Source organism: Heloderma suspectum, chromosome 1 (assembly GCF_057233095.1).
Source record: "Heloderma suspectum isolate Gila_16-S chromosome 1, 16-S_ref, whole genome shotgun sequence".
Lineage (NCBI taxonomy): Eukaryota > Metazoa > Chordata > Lepidosauria > Squamata > Helodermatidae > Heloderma > Heloderma suspectum.
The window spans coordinates 324,297,608-324,322,020 of NC_139458.1; the positions used below are offsets into that span (position 1 = coordinate 324,297,608).

Genomic DNA, 24,413 nt, shown 5'->3' on the forward strand with positions numbered 1-24,413 from the left:
ACTTCATCAGGAGGAAGAAGCTGGAACCGATCCCACAAAACCGGTTTGCCACAGGCCGCCTCTTGCTCACTAACTGTATCCACAGCGTGCAGAGTAACACACCTAATCTGATCAATTTTATCTGCAAAGTGCCTTGCCAAGGCCTCACAGGAGGCCTTAGAATGCTCCAGTGGTTCTGGAGCCACAGGACCGACCAGGCTCCGGACCACTTGGAACAGCCTCCTGGGACAGCACTCTGCAGACGCGATGGAGGCAGCATAATATTCCTTTTTTGCTGCCTTCACCGCCACGTGATAGGCTGAAGATACAGCTCTAGCCCGTGTCTGATCGTCTTTGGAGCGAGACTTCCGCCACCGGCGCTCTAGCCGTGTCACCACCTGTTTCAGAGCTCGTAACCGCGGATTGAACCATGGTGCAGTCCGAGCCCTGTTCAGGGGGAGAGGGTGTTTCGGAGCCACCTGATCTAATGTCCCAGTGATTGCGGCATTCCAGCCACCCACCAGGGTCTGGACCGAGTGGCCGTTGGTGTGCCCCAGAGAATCCCCAAGCGCGTTCAGGAATCCATTTGGATCCATAAGACGCCTGGGGCAGACCATTTTAATGGGTCCTCCACCCCTGCGGAGGGGTTGTGGAACCGAGAAGTCCAACGTCACCAGATAGTGATCTGACCATGACAAGGGGGTGGTGGATATACCCCCGACTTCCAGATCACTCCCCACTTCTCCAGAAACAAACACAAGGTCTAGTGCATGACCGGCTACATGGGTGGGCCCAGTTAGAATATGGTGCAGCTCCCAGGAGGCCATGGTCTCCATGAAGTCCCGAGGTGCTCCTGTGAGGATGGCCTCCGAATGTACGTTGAAGTCCCCCAACACCAATAAGTTAGGGGACTGTACACACGTATCAGAGACCACTTCAAGCACCTCGGCCAGGGAGTCAGTCGTGCAGCAGGGTGGACGGTACATGAACAGAATCCCCAGACTGCCCTTCGGGCCCAACCTCCAGTACATGCACTCAGCAACCTTGGTCTTCCAGAGAGGGGGCCTGGTGAAGACCAAGGACTCTCATTAGATAACAGCCACTCCCCCCCCCCGATCCCCAGCCCTCGGCTGCTGTGCATACGAAAATCCACCTGGACACATGGCTGCAAGGGTTGGAGCAGCAGCCTTGGCCAGCCAGGTCTCCGTAATACATGCCAGGTCTGCACCCTCATCCAGAATCATGTCATGGATGAGGGAGGTTTTCTGGGTAACAGACCTGGCATTGCAGAGCAGCAAACAAAGGCCAGAAGATGGGGTCACACCTCCCCCAGCCATCCTTTGGCTCTGGACAGGCCCGGAGAAGGGGACAGATATTACACATCTCTCCCTTGTTCCCCTTACCTGGCATGGCCTGCCCCTAGTGCTCCGCCAGCGCCTGCCGCCCAGCCTCGGTATGTTCAGGTATGTATCCTCCACATATCTTGCCCCCTCTCTCCGATTCATACCCAGGGATGTGTGAATCAGCACAACTCAAGCTCACTGAGTTCTCCTAATGCCATCTCAAAGTGCATTCCAACTTGAGCCTGCATCACATTGCAAGCTGGCGGGGTGGGGGTTCTTTTCTCATGAAAATCCACGTGTATTTTGGGAAAACATCAAACGTGCGCATCTTTGAAATGTACGCATTTTTCTCCCATCGATTAAAGCATGTTTATGCAAATTTTTCAAAACTATGCATTTTTTCATGCACATCTTTCAAACGTACGCATGCTGTCAAATGCATTTTGGGGCTCCACGAATCACATTGCAGGCTCAGAAATGTACACATTTTGACCAGAGATTGTGTCTGAGTCTGTGTTTGGTTGGGAAGGTGCAAAATGGGTAAATCCTGATCAAAAACAAACTGCAATTAATTTCTCATACATCCCTATTCACAACACACACACTGCCAGCAGATGGGCAGAGGCAAAGGTTACAGACACTTGGGAATTTGTTGTGCTGAAGAATGCAGCTACAGAGAAGCAAACAAGGAAAGGCAGGCAAAAACTCCCAAGTGCCCATCCCACCTCTTGTATAGGCCTAGTTGGGGAAGGTCTCAGCTAAAACCACAAGGCCAGTTTAGGCATCTCCATTTTCATAGGACTTAGGGTTGTCAACTCTTTAAAAAAATATTACCTGGGCAGATCCAGGGGTGGAATTTGAAGGTGGAAGCTGTACGTGCCTAGGTGTGGAGCACATCTTTGTCTCCTGTAGGGAGGCCTACAGACAATTCTCTGTTTATCTAAGATACAAAGCTATTGCATCTGCTTACACATCTCCTGCCAACAAGCAATACCATAGACACATGAAATCACAACCCAGTCCAGGCTATGTGTGCCATAGGCAGAAAGCGGGACGTAATAACTGATGTGAAGAGCATATATAACTAATTACAGTAAGGCATGCTACAGACTACAGGCCAATTCACACAAGTGCATTACGTGGTCACGGTATTAAGCATGATGTAGGAAACATACCCCCCTTCATGGATCACTGCCTTGTTGTGGCGAAGGGGCTTGCGTAACTCAGTGAAGCCATAAGCTATGCCGTGCAGGGCCACCCAAGATAGACAGGTCATGGCGGAGAGTTCTGACAAAATGTGGTCCACTGGAGAAGGAAATGGCAACCCACTCCAGTATTCTTGCCAAGAAAACCCCATGGAACATATCACAAGGCTAAAAGATATGACGCCGGAAGATGAGCCCCTCAGGTCGGAAGGTGTCCAATATACTACTGGGGAAGAGCAGAGGGAATTTCCAAGTAGTGCCAGAAAGAGTGAAGCGGCTGGGCCAAAGCCGAAAGGACACTCAGCTGTGGATGTGTCTGGTGCTGAAATGAAAGTCCGATGCTGTAAAGAACAGTATTGTTTAGGAACCTGGAATGTCATATCAATGAATCAAGGTAAGCTGGAGGTGGTCAAACATGAGATGGCAAGATTGAACATCGACATCTTGGGAATCAGCAAACTAAAATGGACAAGCATGGGAGAATTTAATTCAGGTGACCATCATATCTACTACTGTGGGCAAGAATCCCTTAGAAGAAATGGAGTAGCACTCATAGTCAACAAAAGGGTGGGAAAAGCAGTACTGGGGTACAATCTCAAAAACAATAGAATGATCTCAGTACGAATCCAAGGCAAACCATTCAACATCACAGTAATTCAAGTCTATGCCCCAACCACTGATGCTGAAGAAGCTGAGGTTGATCGGTTCTATGAAGACCTACAACACCTTCTAGAACTAACACCAAAAAAAAGATGTCCTCTTCATCATAGGGGATTGGAATGCTAAAGTAGGAAGTCAACAAATCACCGGGATAACAGGCAAGCATGGCCTTGGTGTACAAAATGAAGCAGGACAAAGGCTAATAGAGTTTTGCTAAGAGAACACGCTGATCATAGCAAACACTCTTTTCCAACAGCACAAGAGGCGACTCTACACATGGACATCACCAGATGGACAATATCGAAATCAGATTGATTATGTCCTTTGCAGCCAAAGATGGAGCAGCTCTATACAGTCAGTAAAAACAAGACCTGGAGCTGACTGTGGCTCAGATCATGGGCTGCTTCTTGCAAAATTTCAGCTTAAATTGAAGAATGTAGGGAAAACCACTAAACCATTCAGGTATGACCTCAATCATATCCCTTATGAATATACAGTGGAGGTGAGGAATAGATTTAAAGGATTAGACCTGATAGACAGAGTGCCTGAGGAACTATGGACAGAGGTCCGTAACATTGTTCAGGAGGCTTTACAAGTAGCTGAGGAAAGAAGGGAAGCGAAAAGCAAGGGAGAAAGGGGAAGGTATATTCAACTGAATGCAGAGTTCCAGAGAATAGAAAGGATAAGAAGGCCTTCTTAAATGAACAATGCAAAGAAATCGAGGAAAACAACAGAATGGGAAAGACTAGAGATCTCTTCAAGAAAATCGGAGATCTCAAGGGAACATTTTGTGCAAAGATGTGCATGATAAAGGACAAAGAAGGCAGGGACCTAACAGAAGCAGATGAGATTAAGAAGAGGTGGCAAGAATACATAGAAGAACTATACAGGAAAGATCTGAATGTCCCTGATAGCCATGATAGTGCGGTCACTGAACTTGAGCCGGACATCCTCGAGAGTGAAGTCAAGTGGGCCTTAGGAAGCATTACTAACAACAAAGCTAGCGGAGATGACAGTATTCCAGCTATTTAAGATCCTAAAAGATGATGCTGTTAAAGTGCTGCACCCAATATGCCAACAAATTTGGAACACTCAACAGTGGCCACAAGACTGGAAAAGGTCAGTTTACATTCCAGTTCCAAAGAAGGGCAATGCCAAGGAGTGTTCAAACTACCATACAATTGTGCTCATTTCACATGCCAGCAAGGTGATGCTCAAAATCCTACAAGCTAGGCTTCAGCAGTATGTGAACCGAGAACTACTGGAAGTACAAGCTCCGGGTTCTGAAGAGGCAGAGGAACTAGAGATCAAATCGCCAACATTCGCTGGATCATGGAGAAAGCAAGAGAATTCCAGAAAAATGTCTATTTCTGCTTCATTGACTATGCTAAAGCCTTTGATTGTGTGGATCACAACAAACTGTGGCAAATTCTTAAAGAGATGGGAGTACCAGACCACCTTACCTCTCTCCTGAGAAACCTGTACAAGGGTCAAGAAGCAACAGTAAGAACCAGACATGGAACAACTGATTGGTTCAAAATTGGGAAAGGAGTACGACAAGGCTGCATATTGTCGCCCTGCTTATATGCAGAGTACATCATGAGAAACGCCGGGTTGGATGAATCACAGGTCGGAATTAAGATTGCCGGGAGAATTATCAACAACCTCAGATATGCAGACGATACCACCCTAATGGCAGAAAGCGAAGAGGATCTAAAGAGCCTCTTGTTGAGGGTGAAAGTGGAGAGTGCAAAAGCTGGTTTGAAACTCAACATTAAAACAACTAAGATCATGGCATCTGGCCCCATCACTTCCTGGCATATGGAAGGGGAAGAAATGGAAGCAGTGACAGATTTTCCTTTTTTGGGCTCCAAGATCACCGCAGATGGTGACTGTAGCCTTGAAATTAAAAGACATTTGCTCCTTGGGAGGAAAGCTATGGCAAACCTAGACAGCATAGTAAGATGCAGAGACATCACCTTGCCGACAAAGGTCCTTATAATCAAAGCTATGGTTTTCCCAGTAGTAATGCATGGCTGTGAGAGCTGGACTATAAGGAAGGCTGAGCGCCGAAGAATTGATGCTTTCGAACTGTGGTGCTGGAGAAGACTCCAACAAGTCCCCTGGACTGCAAGGAGGTCAAATCAGTCCATCATAAAGGAAATCAACCCTGAGTGCTCATGGGAAGGACAGATACTGAAGCTGAAGCTCAAATATTTTGGCCACCTAATGCAAAGAGAAAACTCCCTGGAAAAGACCCTGATGCTGGGAAAGATTGAAGGCAAAAGGAGAAGGGGACGGCAGAGGATGAGATGGCTAGATAGCATCACGGATGCAATGAATATGGACTTGAGCACGCTCCGGGAGAGAGCGGAGGACAGGAAGGCCTGGCGTGTTATGGTCCATGGGGTCACGAAGAGTCGGACATGACTGAACAACAAAGGAAACATACCAATGCCCTTTGGGAAGAATTAAACATTGAGGAGACACAAAGAATAAGCATTGTAAGAACCACACACACTCCCATCCTTTCATCATACAGCCTAACACACAGGACAATGCATGCCAGATTAACACCCAAACAGCCACCTCCTATAGAAACACTCAAAGACAGTGACGGCTCACCTTGGCCTAGAACAGCCTCTCCCAACCTGGTGTCCTGCAGATGTGTTGGACTACAATCCCTATCATTCCCAGCCAGCATGCCAAATGACTGTTCTGACTGGGAATGATGGGAGCTGCAGTCCAACACATCTGGAGTGCAAGGTTGGGAGAGGCTGCCCTAGAAAGTCTACTGCTGCTGGTCCCTCCCCAGCGGCCTGCCTATCTCCACCTCTTCTCTTCCCTGGACAAACACTTGTTGGGCTAGTGGCAGGGTTGGGGACAGTGGCTGTAGCATACGTTACAGGTGCTTTAAGACAGGGGTGGGAAACCTCAGGCCCAGGACCAAATCCATCCCTCCTGTAGTCCCAGTCTGGCCCTCTGGGGTTCCTCAGATGACCACGCCCCTTCCTCTGGCCCCACCCTTGTTTCCCCAACCACCAATTCTTTTGTGGTTTACCAGCTTTCGTGCAGTTTTCTCTCATTCTAAAAGGTTGAGATGCCTCTCCTAAGGCTCAGTTGCTGGATGCAAGAGCTACAAAATGCTGGTGTTTGGGGGCCCTCCCACAACTGGAATGCAGCCCCAGTTCTGGAATGGGGGAGGAGTTGACAAAATATAAATAATTACTTGGGGAGGGGTGTGTGTCGGGCCGGGGACTGGCAAGGAGGCAGGAAGCTGGGCTCTCTTGTCTGGCAATACCAGCTTAAAATGAAACCAGCTGTACCAGTTTTTTTCTGGTCTGCTGGCAATCATGAGCACGAAGAAATTGCTGGAAGCTAGTCCTGGAAAGGTTTGGAGGAGAAAGTATATGTCAGCTGAAAGTAATGAAAGCTCCAATTGTCAGACTGTATCTTAAATGTGGTGAATCACTGGTGCTTTAATGAGCCCACACGCACAAAAAAAAACACCCATTGCTTCCTTCCTTGTGCAGTTTAGCTTGCAGAAATGCATGTGATATGTTAGGAAACTATCAGATGTAGTCCATTAAAAAGGCAGCAGCTCTTTTTAGCTGGGAACATAGCACACAGACAAAGGAAGCTGCTTCATACCAAGTCAAGACCATTGGTCCATCTTGTTTAGTATTGTTGACACTGACTGGCAGCAGGTCTCCAGGGTTTTAGGCAGAACTCAGGTGTCTTTCCAAGCCCTCCCTGAAGATGCCAGGGATTGAACCAGGGACCTTTTGCATCTGATCCACCACCATGTCTATATCTTGTGGTAGTGAATTCCATAGCTTAACTATGTGCTGCCTGAAGAACTATGTGCTTCCTTTTATCTGTCCTCAATCTCCCACCAATTAGTTTCATGGGACAACCCTGACTTCTAATATGAGAGAGGGAGAAAAACCTCCATGCATAGTTTTGTACACCTCTATCATGTCTCTGCTCACTCACCTTTTTTCTAAGATAAACAGTCTCAGATTCTGTAACCTTTCCTCACAGGGACTAGTGCTGACCAAGCTCCACTGGAATTTGATGGGAGCTTCCCAAAACCATGGTGTCTTTTGTCCAGAAGGAGGATGCCCATTGTGCCAACATCCGCTAATTGGTCCTGATCTGCCATTTTGAAAGCGCTGATCAGGCAGCTATCTTGACTAGACTGAAATGTTAAGTCTTGAGCTTCTGTGTTTGAGGGTGTGTTTGCTTCAGTACACTCTGTGGCATACTTGTAAAACATTTGTGTGTTGTCAAAGAAATGATTTTTTGTGTAGGCACAGGTGACAGCTTGAGCTATTGTGTGCCACTTATATATCTTGATACAAGGACAGTTTAGGAAAATCTAATTTGTGTCCCAGCAAACATAAAATGATATATAAATAAAAACAACCAAAGTATTGCATATTAAAACAATGATTAATGATGTTAAAGTGAATCATGTGATGAAACAAATGGGATGTTAAGGCTGTAGTCCTATATGTACTTATCTGGGAGTAAGGCCCATTGAACTAAATGAGATTGACTTCTGAGTAGAGATGTCTAGGATTCTGCTATTGTGCTTAACTGGATCATGCCCATTAAGAGTGAAATGACGGAATACTAAGTACAGTATATAAAGAAAATGCAAGATACAGTAGTGTCTTGCAATATATAGATAATTGTGTATGAGGCAAAGCAAAGCAAAAACGTCAAGCGTTTATTTGCACTTTTTCAAGAAGCAGGAGTGAATAGTTTAACACATGACCACCTGCCCAAGAGCGTATCTGTTTTATGACTCTGTTATTTTGCCCTGTTCCACAAAGAATCACATTTAACCATGTCTTTGGTTTCTAGTAACACATAAAAACAAGACGCAACAAATGCCATGGCAGATTTTCAACCGTTTAATGTCAGGTTCCCTTATGTTCTTTTCTTTCTTTTTTTCAAGCAACCTGTCAGTCAGCCAGCCTGCTTTTGAAATTATGCTGCAAAATGTAATTAAAAGTCAAATGTCTGCTACTCAATTGTGCATTGTCGGCATATACACAAAGACCTTAATCCTAGTGATTAAGTCCCATTGAAACCAAGAGAACCTGTTTGCAACGACCCACTTAATCCCCATTGTTGTAAATGGGACAAGCAGTGCAATCCTATGCATCTTTACTTGGAAGTAAGTCCCACTGTGCTCTATAGGGCTTACTTCCTAGTGAGTGTGGCTAGGATTGCAGCCTTAGCAGCGGCTAATTTAGCTGGCTTAGGAGCAAAACATTTCTTACATTTCAAATGAAGTATCTGTATTTGCACTCTAAAATACATAATCTTGTTAATTAAACAGTTGCTTCATATTTTGGTGAATGATCCCGGAACTTGATCTGCAAACACGTTTTCCATCATTTCTGTATTCTCTTACCATGGGTGCAATGGAACTTCTTATATCTGTATCTACAGAGAAAGAAGAGGAAATGCATGGATTGACTTGTAGGAACAAGACCATTTTACCACAGATGCAGATACAGTGTCTGCAGTTCTTCTTGTCTCTTGGCAGATCATTCAGAAGGCAGTTTGTCTGTTTCTTATTAACCAGATTTGTACACCACCCTACAATATAAATGAGAGCATCACCGATGCAATGAATATGAACCTGAGCATACTCCAGGAGAGAGCGGAGGACAGGAAGGCCTGGCATGCTATGGTCCATGGGGTCACGAAGAGTCGGACACTCTAACAACTGAATAACAACAACTACTACTACAATATAAATATTTCCAGGCTGGTTGAATAAAAATATGTTTTTAAAAATCAATCACTAAGAACGTCAATAAAACAATACAAAAGATAAAACAGCAGACAAAAAGCAGCCACAGGCTAAGCAGGCTAGGAAAATAGAAAGGTGAGTGCCAGGCATGTGATCCTGGGGAGAGAGTTCCATAAATGGGATGGCACCACTGAGAAAGCCCTCTCTTAAGTCACCCCCCCCCCACCACCATAGATGGTAGGGGCTCCCAGGAGACAGCCTCCAAAGATTAACTTAGTGCACTGGCAGATTAAAGTGGGAACAGATGTCCTTCAAAAACCAAGGTCCCAAACCTGGTAGGCCTTTAAGACAATCATAAACACTTTGAATTTGTTTGAACTGAGTTTGCACTGTATCTAGTTACACAAGAATGTCCATACTGACATAGCTCCTTCACTAAAGAGGCAGGGAGTGAGCGTTGGCTATCCAGGGGCATGATGTAGCTGTGTGTCTAGGATATATTCCGTTCTGTAGATATGGCTGCAACTCTATGCCCACTAGGAGTAAAGCCCACTGAAATTAATGGGTCTTACATCTAATTTTTATGATCTTCCCAGAGAGCTTCAGCTATGGGGGGGTAGAAAAATATAATAAATGAAATAAATAAATGAAATATATGGAGCTATGCATAGGACTGTGCTGTTAGATCTCCCAAACCTCCCATGATGAAGAGTCCCCAGCAGTGACAATAAGGATGAGACGTACTGGATTTGGGAGTCACACACGCTCTTCATATGAAGCTCTGAAGATGAAACCAGACAGGAGGGCTATTCTGAAATAGGCTTCTGGAGAAACATTTGGTGGTTGAAAAAAAGGATACCACAACATTTTCCCAGAGAGATTTGAGCCACTTATATTTTTTGAAAATGAAAGCGGAGATTCTCAGGGTTGTAAAAATGGCTGAGGCATAAATCTTTCATCTGTCTCTGCCAACCAGATGGCTGGATTTAGTCATGGCTGAGTGAACACATTTTCAATCTCAAAATGTCCCTCACTACTTTTGTTTTCAAAAGTTGGTGTGAGTGACAGAACAGAGCACTCCATAACTGCATTTTTCCATATACTTTTTCTTCCAGTGAATCTAGTACTATCCACTATCAGAAGCATGATTATAGGGATGTACGGATCCTCTTACCTGGGGTCCATGGGGGGGTCCGCAGGCGGGGGGAGGCGATCCGTTCCCTCCCCAGCTGGATCCGCTCTGTGGGGAGTCTGCGGAGCTGCTGGTCGGCTCTGGCCACTGCTGGACTTCCGGCCACGGCCGGTCTGCGGACGCAAATGGCGTCCAGTGGAGGGGGTGCCATTTGCATCCCCGCTGTTGGCCGTGATTGGTGCTTTGCTGGACGCCATTTTGTTCCGCAGCCCAGCAGCGGATGAAGACGGCGACCCAGACCAGCCGCCGCCAGGTAGGTTCCATCCCAGGGGGGATTTCGGGGTGTGGCGGGGGGGTTAGTCCGTTCCGCCATGGACTCTGGGGGGCCGTATTCCAAAGAATCTGGCTTCATTGGAGTCCATGGCAGATTTCTCCGCCATCCCTATATGATTGTGGACCAGAGGTGTGGTTCTTAAAGTGCAAGGTGGGCCTTTCAAGGAGACAGTCAGGTCCTGCAGGAGATGTAAGCTCCTCCACCTTATACTTCTCCCCTGCTGGGAGAGACACTGAATGTCTCCTTTTCAGAATCTAATGAGATTTGATAGTATCAAGCCCAAGCATTAGCCAGCCATGCCAAACAGACATAAAGGGGGAGGGTTATGTGGAGAAAGATGCTGAATCTCTCTCTCTCTCTGTCTCTCACACACACACTCCACATATTAATTCCCCGTCTGTAACTGCCTCCCCACGGCCTCTTTTCTCTCAACCAAAACTTGGAGATTGGATGAGAGAGAAAAAAAAAGTAGTTTGGAAAAGAGATTGCAGGGGGGAAATGCAATCCCTCCAGGCTGTCCCTTTTCTTCATGAAGAGAGACAGACTGGGTTTGCACAACATGCTAACCACTGTCTCCAATCCATAGGTCTGCACTGGGATTTAAAGTGCCCCATGCAAAAAAAAAAAAAAAAACACGTGGGGAGGAATCCAGCTTCCCACCATGGGTCCTGTTGCCCCAAAGGCCCATGCTGGGAGGTTGGATTCCCCCAGCATCCAATTTTCAGCATGGGGCACTTCTTAGAATTTTCTCCAGCCCCGTTTGTGCACAAACAGGGCCAGGAAAAAAATTTCTAAGGGCTCCAACCCCAGCCAAGATTGTGATTGGATTTGGGAAGGGGGACTTGGTGGCAGAAAAGACAGGTCTGCCACCAGGCCCCCTGGGATGAGGGGGAGGAGAAGGGAGGGGGGCTGAGTGGGAGGGGGGAACCCACGGTGCTTGTTTGCCTGTCTGGCAGGTGTGATAACCATGTGGGGTGGGTTGTTTGCAAAACAATGCACCCTTTGTGGCTAGTCACCCATCATGGGCTAGCATGATATGTGAATAGTCCCACAATGGGACAGTTCACATAATCAAAACTAGCCACGGTGGCTTCAACATGCCACGGTGGCTTGTTGTGAGCCATGGCACATGCTGGTGCATGTTGGGAGCAATCTGCATAATCACTGTGCAGCCATGGCTAATCATGTTGCCTAAACCTGGGCAACATGGCTTGCTGAAGGGTTAGATGACCCTTAAATAACCCTACAACAGCCCATGGGTTGTTTAAGCCTTGGTGGCTTGTTTTGATTGTGCGAACCAGGTCTGTGGCCTCTCCACTGTATTCTAAATCATGGCTGCTGCTCTCACATTAGACCCCAGTCCATCTTTTTCAATGTATGATAGGGCCACTTCACACAACCATGGTATCCACTTGAAAAATGCTTGCAAGTCCTGCCATGCCAATTAGCCTGAGAACCAGTGCGGTGTAGTGGTTAGGGTGTTTGACTGGGAGTGGGAGATCCAGGTTCTAGTCCTCACTCAGCCATGAAGCTCACTGGGTAACTTTCAGGTCAGTCACTGTCTCTCAGCCTAACCTACCTCTTAAAGTTGTTGTGAGGGTAAAATGGAAAGGAGGAGGCTCATGTAAACCACCATGGGCTCCTTGGAGGAAAGGCAAGATATAAATGTAACAAATGAACAAATAAAATCAATAAACAGCCATGCACAGGCGGTGCCACATGTATGACTAAGCTGGAAGCCACTGCCAGATCTGGGGGGGAAAAGAACACATACCAAAATGATAGTTCTAGGTCTGGCCCAAAACATAGCTTCAGCTCTGGCCAAGGCTGAAATGACCGCTCCCTATCCCACAAACAGAAGCCGACCAGATGATCAGACTTCAGTGCCTGGCTATGGGACAGGTTCTCCACCACCACTAAGGGCAGCAGGTTAGGCGAGGGGGCCTACGGCAGGCCACGTGGCACTCACAGATCTGTCCTCCAGCAACTCCCCGCTGCTCCCTCACGTTTCCACCCGGCATGGCTCCCTCAGGCAAATGCTTCATGGCAGAAGTGGCCGCACCAGTGTGGAGGGCCTCTTTGTCTGCTCCCTCGCTGAGGGGCCCTTCCCAACAGTGCTGCTTGTGACACACTGGGAGAAGGCCACTAAGTGAGATGAGAGAGTTAATCCAGGCCAGCAGCAAGCAAGCCTCCCTGTTGCCTGCTCAGGAGAATGGGACTAGTGGGAGGAGGGGTACTCAGGAGGAGAAGCTGGGGAAAGCTCAGCAGGGATGGCTAGGGGGCACTTACTGCCCATGCCCAGCATCCGCTGCCTGAGGCAGCCACCTCACTCCACCTAATTGTAGGGCTGACCCTGTATGGTTTGCAATGCCACACACAGCACAAATGGTGTTATTTTACAAGGTGGAGCCTGCCTGCAACTAACAAAATGCAACGAGCTGCCCAAGGAAAGGGAGCTGGCACTAGCAGGGCTTTCAAGCAGCAAGCCAGTCTTCACTTAGACCAGGCCATGGAAAGCTTGCTCCCTGGCCGTATCTCAGCCTTTCCCCCACTGTGCTATATAGTGTTAAAGGATTCTGGTTCAGGGCTGGCTGCCCTGATTGTTTTATTGCTGTAAAGCAGCTGGTGGGTGGGGAGGTTTCTGGAGAAGTGTGGAATCTCTGGAGAAACTTCTGGTGTATCAGACTTTCTAGACAGTGTGAAAGCCCCTCCTGAAATCTCCACTCAGGGACAGGCAACCTGTCGCCCTCAAGTTTTGGACTACAACTCCCAAAAGCCCCAGCCAGCATGTCAATAGTCAGGGGTTATGGGACTTGTAGTTCAAAACACCTTGAGGGCACCGAGTTGCCTACCCCTGCAGATGCATGTAGATGCCATGAAGTTTTTAATTTCATGGCATCTATTCTGCCTGACTTTAATGCCCATCTCTAGGATACATAAGCAGTTAGGGACTCAAATAGCCAATTCTCTTCCACATTTCTCCTTTGCTTCTTTCCGACTGACCCTGCCAACATCCCGTAGGTCTTGGAAGCCACTGAGGATAGGTTCTTGTCATGCTGTTTGGGGTTTTTATGGGACTTTAGCCAGTTATTGTGAATATCCTTGATTTTTTTAGAAAACCCTGATACTATTTTTTGCCTTGTAGCTTAGTACCTTCCTATTCAACAATGCAAAAGCTGAAAAAAGAGGCATTTTATGGTGGAAAAGGTGAACTTGTTTCAGACAGTTGTGGCAATCGCTGCCATTTATCATTCTTTCCTACAACTTTTCTATACAGATGCCCACACATTTAATTGAAGAACAGTTGCTTCAGCAGGAAAGGAAGAGAAGAGGATGACAGACAGCAAACTTCATTCTTCAGACAGCAGTACTGTAAATCCAGCACCAAATATAATAATAACTGAAAGCTTCATAATGTTAAAAGAGCATACACAACATTATGAATCTAGAGCCTTCAGTAGAAAAGTTCTTTAGAAAATGAATTCAAAGCAGCAACACAAAACTGAAAACATGATCACTTCCCTCTCATGGAAAGGCCTTAGAATTTGGAGTATCCCCATCCAAATGGGAGCTGGAATTATAAAGCTAAAGTGTCACTCCAAGGCTGTTTTCAAGAGAAGCACTTAAATCTGTCTTTGCATTTCTGGTTTCTCAAACGGAGATGTAAAAACCTGACGTTTGCTGGAATGGCCCTGAGTTCCACAGGTGTCAAACATGAGGCAGGAAGCATGAAGACCATTGATTTTGTCACCACAATATTTAGGCTGGGAGCCTGATTGGTGGAGACTTCATAGAATGATGCAGGGTCCCCCTTAAGCCTTTCCGACACAGTAAAACCGTGCCATGCTCCCAGTACCAAGTAAATCAGCTTGTTCGTATTTGTGATTGGCCCTTGAGCAACGGTTTTAGCTGCAGTGTGAACAGAGATGCTATGGGTCAACTGACACTCAGCAGCTATTCAGCTGTAGATGATGTTGTCACAGGAGACAGCAAGGCCAAGTAGAGCTTATTGCTTTAGAACTGAACCAGTGGCGGAAAAGGTCCATGTCAAGAGGAAGAGCAGAGAGCTCAGTCTTCTTAGCATGAATGATCCAGCAGAGGGGCATTTGCACAGGACAAATGCTTTGTTGCCAAATGAGGGGTGGTAAATCCTAACTCTTTCTCAACTAGGTGCAAAAGAAGCAGCCCATGGATCATTCATGCTCCGGGCCAAACTAAAAGTTCTGCCTAACACACATGATGGGGCCATGCTTCCGAGGATTAGCACACGTGGCCCTGGTTCAGCTTGGGGCCACAGCATTCTGGGAGGGCAGGTTAAATCTTTTCCCCTCACCTGTTTTTCATGAAATTCCACACACTCACACACACACCCCCATGAGATTTCCATAGATTCCAGTTCAATTGATTCTGTGAGCCAGGGGTGGAAATTCATTTTTAAAAAAACAGGCAGGGGAAAAGATTTGAATCCCGCCTCCCCTCCCAGAGCATCAAGGTCCTGATCTGAATCAGGCCCTGTGCATGCTTACATGGAGGTAAAAAAACAAAACAAAACTAGCACCCCTGGCTCTATAGCTCCTCCATGATTGCTAGACAGAACATTTCGTTTGGCCCTCATAGCTTTTGTCACTCACATATCTACACATTTTCTAGCCAAGCTCTGATGTTATTATCTGTCATGAAAAATGTTTCTTAAATACAGTATATTGGTTGATAACTATTCAGTTGATAGGATGAATAAATTGATAGCAATGAATTTATCCAAGCTATATAGTGAATAGCCTATATATGTATATGAAAAATGGAATGAGTTTAACAAAAACAAGAGATGTCCATATAGAAAGCTAGCCCAACAGAATGCTGGGCTAAAATATTTCTCCCTGATACCTAGTGTTCTATGTGCAAGGAATCCTGTATAGCACCATTCAGCCACACAGTCCTTCAGATGCAGTCTGAGGCGGTACAGTCTGGAAACAGTTTTATCACCTAATCTGTTGTTTGTGTGAATTAGGCTTAAACTGTAATAAACTCATGCCATCTCAAGTGGTGTTCACTGTGAAGAAAAACGTGTATGCAAACAAAATGTGTAGACAGCTATGTTGGTCCATTAGTGGGGGAAAGACACACTAGTGTGATGCGCTTATTAGAACCCACTATTAGGACTACTTTGTGACATTTTAGTTGGTCCTAATAATGGCTACTGTGACTTTTGTACACAGAGCATTTGTTTTGCCTGTTTTTGCTGACCTTCCAAGAAAATTATCTTCTCATAGCTCTCAGCTCCAGGGAACTGGTGGTTTTTAACCAAATGCCAAGATGCCAAGTATTTTGGTGGTATTATTGTTTTTGTTATTATTATTTGTTAATCGTTTGTAAATGAAACATAACTACATATTTCTTCACTGCTGAGGAGCTAAAATTGCAATATTACAGAATGTGCTCTGCAAGAAAGCAGACTATATTTGTCTAATGTTTGCTTTGACTATATCAGAGGACTTAATTCCAAGAGTAATTAGAGGAATAACTAAATGGAGGAAGCAAACCTACTGGGATAGGTGGCTGCCTCCAAACTCAGAGGTGACTGCCTATCCAATACAGGGTGGGTGGAGCGTGGAAGGGATCTTCTCCACGCTCTGCCCGCCCTGCGTTACCGGCTAGATGGCCGATTTCAGCTGTCTAGTTGAATGGTTTGGAGCAGAGTGGTGGGAGGCCGGATGGCACATAGGAAGCATTGTAATGATGCTTCTGCCATCCCCACCCCTACCCCTCCTCACCCCCAGGAATGCCCCCTTTCCTTCCACTCTGCTCTGCTCTTCCGAGCATGTTGCCCAAGATGATCTGTATCACCTATGAGGTGGCGGGAGCAGGATAGGAAGGCAGTTGTCTGGGAACTGACCTTGGAGCATGGGCTTTGAGGTTGGTTCCCAAAACCTGAAAAATCCTATGGCCATCTAGCCCCTGTCTAGCAGCCATACGATTGCACCCTTAGCAACATTTTATTTGACATATGAGATTGTACTAGAGGATGTTAAAATATAGAAGATATACCAGACTGCTCGTTAGTCAATTGCCAGTTCTTACAGCATTTAAAATATCATGCATATGACATAGGTGTTTATTTTGTATAAAAGCAGAGCTTTTAAAACCACAGTACCACTGTAATTTTTTTAAATGTAACTGGCAGTGCAATCCTATACATGTCTACTCAGAAGTAAGCCATACTGAGTTACTCCCTGGTAAGTGTACACAGAATTGCTGCCTAAGATCCATGAAATACTATTATGCTTTATCTTTTAGGCAAAATTGACTGAAACAGTTTTTACTTTTTGATCTATTTCATCTTTTCATTTAGTCCTTTCAGTAGCCAAATTTCTGCTTCACTCTCTTCGGAGCAAACTGCATGTTACTCATTGCCGCCTTTCTTTCTTTTTTAAAAACACACAAAACATTTCAGAAAGGAGGAAACTATAATTGAGCAGTGGTGGAGGGACAGTGTTTAACCCTTTCCCCATGTTGTCATTCCCTCCAAGCAGCCTCCCAAATTGCAGAGGGAGGCAGGAAAAGGGCTACACACTCTGTTCCTCTCCTGCTTCCCTCCTCCAAATTCCCTCCTGATGCAGGCCTTTTAAAGGGGAGCGTTAATCACTGCTACATATTGTAGTTCAGCCTTCCCCAAAATGGTGTCCTCCAGGTGTTTTGGACTACAACCCCCATTAGCCCCAGCCAGCATGGCCAATAGTCGGGAATGCTGGACACTGTAGTCCCAAACATCTGGAGGACACCAGATTGGGGAAAGCTGCATTAGAGGGTAATGTAAAGTTAGCCCCTCTTTCACTTCCTCCTCTTATCTTTCTTTAATGTTTGCTTGGCATGGAAAGCTGAAAATTTGACAGATGTTGACAGAACTGACACAGATGCTATAACACTGGCCAAATCATCAGTACATTTCATTTTCAAAGTTTATATAAGTACCATATGTTTTCCTTGAGTTAGTGAGAGCGAGCCTTAACCAGAATACTGCATATGAATCATCTCCTGTGGAGAATTCTACCCTCTTCCACAAACACACTGCCAGAGGCTGACAACATATGTATATACTTTGTTTGGTTGGTTCAAAGCTGCACATCTATTTTTTTTTTAAAGACAGGAAATGGGGAGGGGATAGTGATGTGGGAGGGGGGCTATCAGATGCAGGCCCAGGATCCATGGGCAGAGTCTTCCTGAAATGACAACTAAGTAAAGCTGCACCAAAGTATTCCGCTCAGACTTTTTGGTCAGATTCAGGGACTGGAATGAGATGAAAATGCCCCCTGGATATTGCAGTAATATTCAGGGGTTGTCTAAATAGATTAATTCTCACTGGGCGTGGCTTATCCTTACCTTAGCAACCACCTCCCCTGCCCTTGTGTCTCTGCCCGGTCACTGATCGACACTTCTGATGGTGTCGCGTGTTCCTGAGGTTCGCCTCAGGAGTGGCTGTCTGTGCTGGTGTTAAAAGTACGCATGGTTGGGCACTTGCCAAAGGCCTAAACCCCAGCAGGGGCCCATTGACAAGAGCCCCCTGAAGTTGCCCTTCACCACTGCAACCTGCTTATTCACCGGCCTCTCAGTCTAGCCCAGACAACAGAGGTGATGAGAAGGAGAAGCAACAGATGCCGCTGCCTGCTAACTTACTACCTGGGTTTGGACAACACACCATGGCTCACCATGGGTTATTTAACGCAGTCCAAGCCACGGTGCCCATGGGCCCTTATGCAATCCCTGCTTAGAGGCGGTCATGTCATTTGAACCTAGGGAGTTTGGGTTATGTGAAGGTTGAACAGAATATGGGTTATGCGAGGGATGTGTAACCCTCACATAACCCACACTCTCCAGGTTTCCACGACACAACAACCCCTGAGTGGGGGTTGCATGTTCAAAATGGGAGCCCCACGTGAAGGAAATCAGAAAAGAAGGACTGGGAGACCCAGGTTCAAATCTTCACTTGGCCATGAAACTCACTGGCTGGCCTTGGGCCAGTCACCAGCTCACAGGGTTGCTCTGAGGATAAAACAAGGGGAAAGGGCCATGTATGCTGCCTCAAGCTCCTGGGAGCCAGGGAGTAAAGGAGGGTTGTTGTTCAGTCGTTCAGTCGTGTCCGACTCTTCGTGACCCCATGGACCATAGCATGCCAGGCCTTCCTGTCCTGCGCTATCTCCCGGAGTGTGCTCAAGTTCATATTCATTGCATCGGTGATGCTATCTAGCCATCTCATCCTCTGCCGTCCCCTTCTCCTTTTGCCTTCAGTCTTTCCCAGCATCAGGGTCTTTTCCAGAGAGTTTTCTCTTCGCATCAGGTGGCCAAAATATTTGAGCTTCAGCTTCAGTATCTGTCCTTCCAATGAGCAGTCAGGGTTGATTTCCTTTAGGATGGACTGATTTGACCTCCTTGCAGTCCAGGGCACTCGTAAGAGTCTTCTCCAGCACCACAGTTCGAAAACATCAGTTCTTCGGCGCTCAGCCTTCCTTATAGTCCAGCTCTCACAGCCATACATTACTACTGGGAAAACCATAGCTTTGATTAGATGGACCTTTGTCGGCAAGGTGATGTCTCTGCTTCTTACTATGCTGTCTAGGTTTGCCATAGCTTTCCTCCCAAGGAGCAAGCGTCTTTTAATTTCATGGCTACAGTCACCGTCTGCGGTGATCTTGGAGCCCAAGAAAGTAAAATCTGTCACTGCTTCCATTTCTTCCCCTTCTATATGCCAGGAAGTAATGGGGCCAGATGCCATGATCTTAGTTTTTTGAATGTTGAGTTTCAAAGCAGCTTTTGCACTCTCCTCTTTCACCCTCAACAAGAGGCTCTTGAGATCCTCTTCGCTTTCTGCCATTAGGGTGGTATCGTCTGCATATCTGAGGTTGTTGACAATTCTCCCGGCAATCTTAATTCTGACCTGTGATTCATCCAACCCAGCGTTTCTCATGATGTACTCTGCATATAAGTTAAATAAGCAGGGTGGCAATATGCAGCCTTGTCGTACTCCTTTCCCAATTCTGAACCAATCGGTTGTCCCATGTCTGGTTCTTACTGTTGCTTCTTGACCCTCGTACAGGTTTCTCAGGAGACAGGTAAGGTGGTCTGGTACTCCCATCTCTTTAAGAATTTGCCACAGTTTGTTGTGATCCACACAATCAAAGGCTTTAGCGTAGTCAATGAGGCAGAAATAGATGTTTTTCTGGAATTCTCTTGCTTTCTCCATGATCCAGCGAATGTTGGCGATTTGATCTCTAGTTCCTCTGCCTCTTTGAAACCCAGCTTGTACTTCCGGTAGTTCTCGGTTCGCATACTGCTGAAGCCTAGCTTGTAGGATTTTGAGCATCACCTTGCTGGCATGTTAAATGAGTGCAATTGTGCGGTAGTTTGAACACTCTTTGGCGTTGCCCTTCTTTGGAATTGGAATGTAAACTGACCTTTTCCAGTCTTGCGGCCACTGTTGAGTGTTCCAAATTCGTTGGCATATTGTGTGCAGCACTTTAACAGCATCATCTTTTAGGATCTTAAATAGCTCAGCTGGAATACTGTCATCTCCGCTAGCTTTGTTGTTACTAATGCTTCCTAAGGCCCACTTGACTTCACTCTCGAGGATGTCCGGCTCAAGTTCAGTGACCACACTATCATGGCTATCAGGGACATTAAGATCTTTCCTGTCTAGTTCTTCTGTGTATTCTTTCCACCTCTTCTTAATCTCATCTGCTTCTGTTAGGTCCCTGCCTTCTTTGTCCTTTATCATGCCCGTCTTTGCACAAAACGTTCCCTTGAGATCTCCGATTTTCTTGGAGAGATCTCTAGTCTTTCCCATTCTGTTGTTTTCCTCAATTTCTTTGCATTGTTCATTTAAGAAGGCCTTCTTGTCTCTCCTTGCTATTCTCTGGAACTCTGCATTCAGTTGGATATATCTTCCCCTTTCTCCCTTGCTTTTCACTTCCCGTCTTTCCTCAGCTACTTGTAAAGCCTCCTGAACAACGTTACGGACCTCTGTCCATAGTTCCTCAGGCACTCTGTCTATCAGGTCTAATCCCTGAAATCTATTCCTCACCTCCACTGTATATTCATCAGGGATATGATTTAGGTCATACCTGAATGGTTTAGTGGTTTTCCCTACGTTCTTCAATTTAAGCCGAAATTTTTCAAGAAGCAGCTCATGATCTGAGCCACAGTCAGCTCCAGGTCTTGTTTTTACTGACTGTATAGAGCTTCTCCATCTTTGGCTGCAAAGGACATAATCAATCTGATTTCGATATTGACCATCTGGTGATGTCCATGTGTAGAGTCGCCTCTTGTGCTGTTGGAAAAGAGTGTTTGCTATGATCAGCGTGTTCTCTTGGCAAAACTCTATTAGCTTTTGTCCTGCTTCATTTTGTACACCAAGGCCATGCCTGCCTGTTATCCCGGTGATTTCTTGACTTCCTACTTTAGCATTCCAATCCCCTATGATGAAGAGGACATCTTTTTTTGGTGTTAGTTCTAGAAGGTGTTGTAGGTCTTCATAGAACCGATCAACCTCAGCTTCTTTGGCCTCAGTGGTTGGGGCATAGACTTGAATTACTGTGATGTTGAATGGTTTGCCTTGGATTCGTACTGAGATCATTCTATCATTTTTAAGATTGTACCCCAGTACTGCTTTTCCCACCCTTTTGTTGACTATGAGTGCTACTCCATTTCTTCTAAGGGATTCTTGCCCACAATAGTAGATATGATGGTCACCTGAATTAAATTTGCCCATGCCTGTCCATTTGAGTTCGCTGATTCCCAAGATGTCGATGTTCAATCTTGCCATCTCATGTTTGACCACCTCCAGCTTACCTTGAAGATCTTTAGGAAGCCTAAAACAACAGGTCACAAGAAAGAAATGTGAGATCCGATCTTTGGAGGCTGGTGACTGGTTTCAGTGGGGCTGTGAATCCAGTCTGGGTTTCAGTCAGAACCAGCCAGAACTCTAAAGCAGCTATCCCAAGGTGCTGAAACTATTTGGGGATAGGTTGCAGCACCTCTTGATGAAGAGGACATCTTTTTTTGGTGTTAGTTCTAGAAGGTGTTGTACGTCTTCATAGAACCGATCAACCTCAGCTTCTTCAGCATCAGTGGTTGGGGCATAGACTTGAATTACTGTGATGTTGAATGGTTTGCCTTGGATTACATTTTTTATTTTATGTATTTTTCCATGACTACATTTGCATAAAATTCCAGAAAGTAAAAAATAAAAAACAGTCTGCAAGTCTGCAGAATCCATGCAACTCAGGAAAAGCCAGTCCACTGTGGAATCCATGGGTCAGAGTCATAGAAATCCGAAGTCATTTGATTCCATTGCGGATTTCTCTGACATCCCCAGTGAGAGGCCTGGGCTAGAACATTCCTTTGTGACATGTTAACCTTGCATGTAGCAGGAAAGTTTGCCATGAGGGTTGTTCCAAACAAGTAACTATTAAAAATGGAATGATAAATTTGTGTTCAAAAGTGTTTCCCCCATGTATTTTCTAGAGGTGAATCACTCCTGTAAGGACTGTCACATTCATCTGCATTAAAGTTTGAATCACCTCTCAAAATAGCTGTTCTCCACACAAGGTGAGGCATTTCGAACAACCACCAGCACTCATCTTTTCCAGGGGGTCACAACAGTGTAGTTGAAACCACAGCTGTATGTGGGCCCTCCACAGAAACCTCTTTCCACATGGAATGGTTCTCAAATAACCAGGGGGTTGGACTCGATGGTCTTTTAGGCCCCTTCCAACCCCACTATTCTATGATTCTATGAACTCTGTTTTCAGGTGGCTCATGTGCCACAATTGTAACGCATGTATTGAACCTAAAAAATACCTCACAAAACTACCATTCCTGTTGTCCCTTGGGGAAAACCATTATTGCTAACTTTCACTTATGTTCATACTGTAGATGTGCCCCTATTAATGATTCATTCCTAATCCCTTTTCATAATAACCACAAGTTTTTCAACTCTATTCATTCTAATTCATTGCAAAAGGAATGAGGGAAAAGTTAGATTGTCACAAAGACCATGAGAACGATGCTATGAACTGTAATTAGCTATAGGCCAAATCACATATAAGCCTCAGAGCCTGAGTCAAATTTCCCCAACCAAACTTACAAAGGTAGAATCTACTGAAGAGTAATTCTAATTTGGGAAAAGTCATCTTATTTGGTCCTTTCTTAAATCTCACAGATGCACATCAGGTGGCCTAGTGTCAAGGCAAAACCAAAACAGGAGCGCAATATCTACTACGCCTTCCTCATTTTAGCCACAGGTTTGGATCTTGGTGTGCATGTGAACATCAGATCAGCCATGGACCAAATGTACCACACACTACACTCACTTCAAACACATCTTAAATATTTTATTTATTTATTTATTACATTTATATCCTGCCTTTTTTCCTCTTTAAGGAACCTGAGGCAGCGTACATAATCCTCCTCCTCTCCATTTTATCCTCACAACAACAACCCTGTGAGGTAGGTTGGGCTGAGAGGTAGTGACTGGCCCAAAGTCACCCAGTGAACTCCCATGGCTGAGTGGGGACTAGAACCCAGATCTCCCGACTCCCAGTACAACACTCTAGCCATTACACCACACTGCCTCTCTAAATTTTGATTTAGCGCTCACCTCCCCCAGCAGCTGAGATGGCTAATGAAACCTGTCTCCTTTTCTCTCTCTTTAAAAATAAATGCGAATGGTGGTGCCGGTGCTCCTGCTATGGCCCACCTTAGGTCAGACTGTGAGTCAGTGGTGGCTCATGAGCCACCAGGAGAAGATCTGCGGGAGATTGGCTGCAGTCCTATCCACACTGACCAGGAAGGATGTCCAAACGAACGCAATGGGGCTCATGTCTGAGTAGACACGCAGAGCATTGCTTTCATAGACTGCAACCAGGTTGTGGCTCCACCCAGTGGCCGCAGTAGGATGGGGCGTCCTGACCAACAGGGGCATCTGTTGGCGTCCCGACCAACAGGAGGTGTGGTTGGGACGCATCTCTAGGAAGAGGTACAGATACAGGATGGGGCTTAGTATTGTTAATATTGATCTACAGGGTGCCACCTACGCCAGTCCAGCTAATCCATTTGGGTTCACAACATTCCCCACAGGATTCACTTCCTGTGTGGCTTGCAGGAACCATAGGGTGACCATGTGTCCTACTTTACAGAGGGCAGTCCTCTATTTGAAGGGCTGCCAAGTAGGGGTGTACGGAATACTCACCCTGTTCCGGTCCAGGCGTTCACGGGGGGAGGCAATCCGTCCCTCCCCCCATAATCCTGCCCGGCCGGCTGCGCTCCACAGCGAGTCTGGGGAGCCACCGGCCAGGCCTGACCGCAACTGGACTTCTGTCCACTGCTGGGCTGCGGCTGCAAATGGCGTCCGGCGTAAGGGACGCCATTTGCATCCCTGCTCTTTGCCATGATAGGTACATAAATATTTACATAGCCTATTACCAAAAGAGCAGGGACGCAAATGGCATCCCCTACGCCGGACACCATTTGTAGTCGTCGTCCAGGGCAGCGGACAGACCAGTCGGAAGCAGGTAGGGTCTGTCTAGGGAGGATTTTGGGGGGTGGCGGGGGCAAGTAGTCCATTCCGCCATGGAGTCCAGACACATTGGAGTCTGTGGCGGATTTTTCCACCATCCCTACTGCCAAGTGACAGTCCTCTGTTTGAAGGGCTGTCTTGTCCAAGTCAGGTTTAAAGAAACCACAAGAAACCATCGGAAGAGGGAGCAGAGAAGGGCCTTGAAGTGGCCCATCCACAGCTCACACCTGGACAGGAGACTGAGCAGGCCTACGTGCTCACCTGGTCAGTCTCCCCCACTATGGTGAATGCATTGCTTTTGTATTTAAATTACTGTTGTTATTACTAAACGTGCAGCTAACCATACAAATTAACATACAAGAATCTTATGCACACTGGGGTCCTCTTTGGTCCCTGTTTTTGCCGATGGATGGAGCGCTG

The 24,413-nt window shown here is 46.2% G+C and overlaps 1 protein-coding gene across 1 annotated transcript in view; it reads right to left on the minus strand.

Moving 5' to 3' along the window:
* Nucleotides 1–8,093: 8,093 nt before the first annotated feature.
* LOC146359432 (uncharacterized) overlaps nucleotides 8,094–24,413 on the minus strand; it is a 59,199-nt gene continuing 42,879 nt past the window's right edge. The window contains exon 4 of the mRNA XM_084815109.1: nucleotides 8,094–8,647. Coding sequence (XP_084671235.1) covers nucleotides 8,529–8,647 — 119 coding nt within the window. The 3' untranslated portion in view covers nucleotides 8,094–8,528. The remainder of the gene's footprint in view (nucleotides 8,648–24,413) is intronic.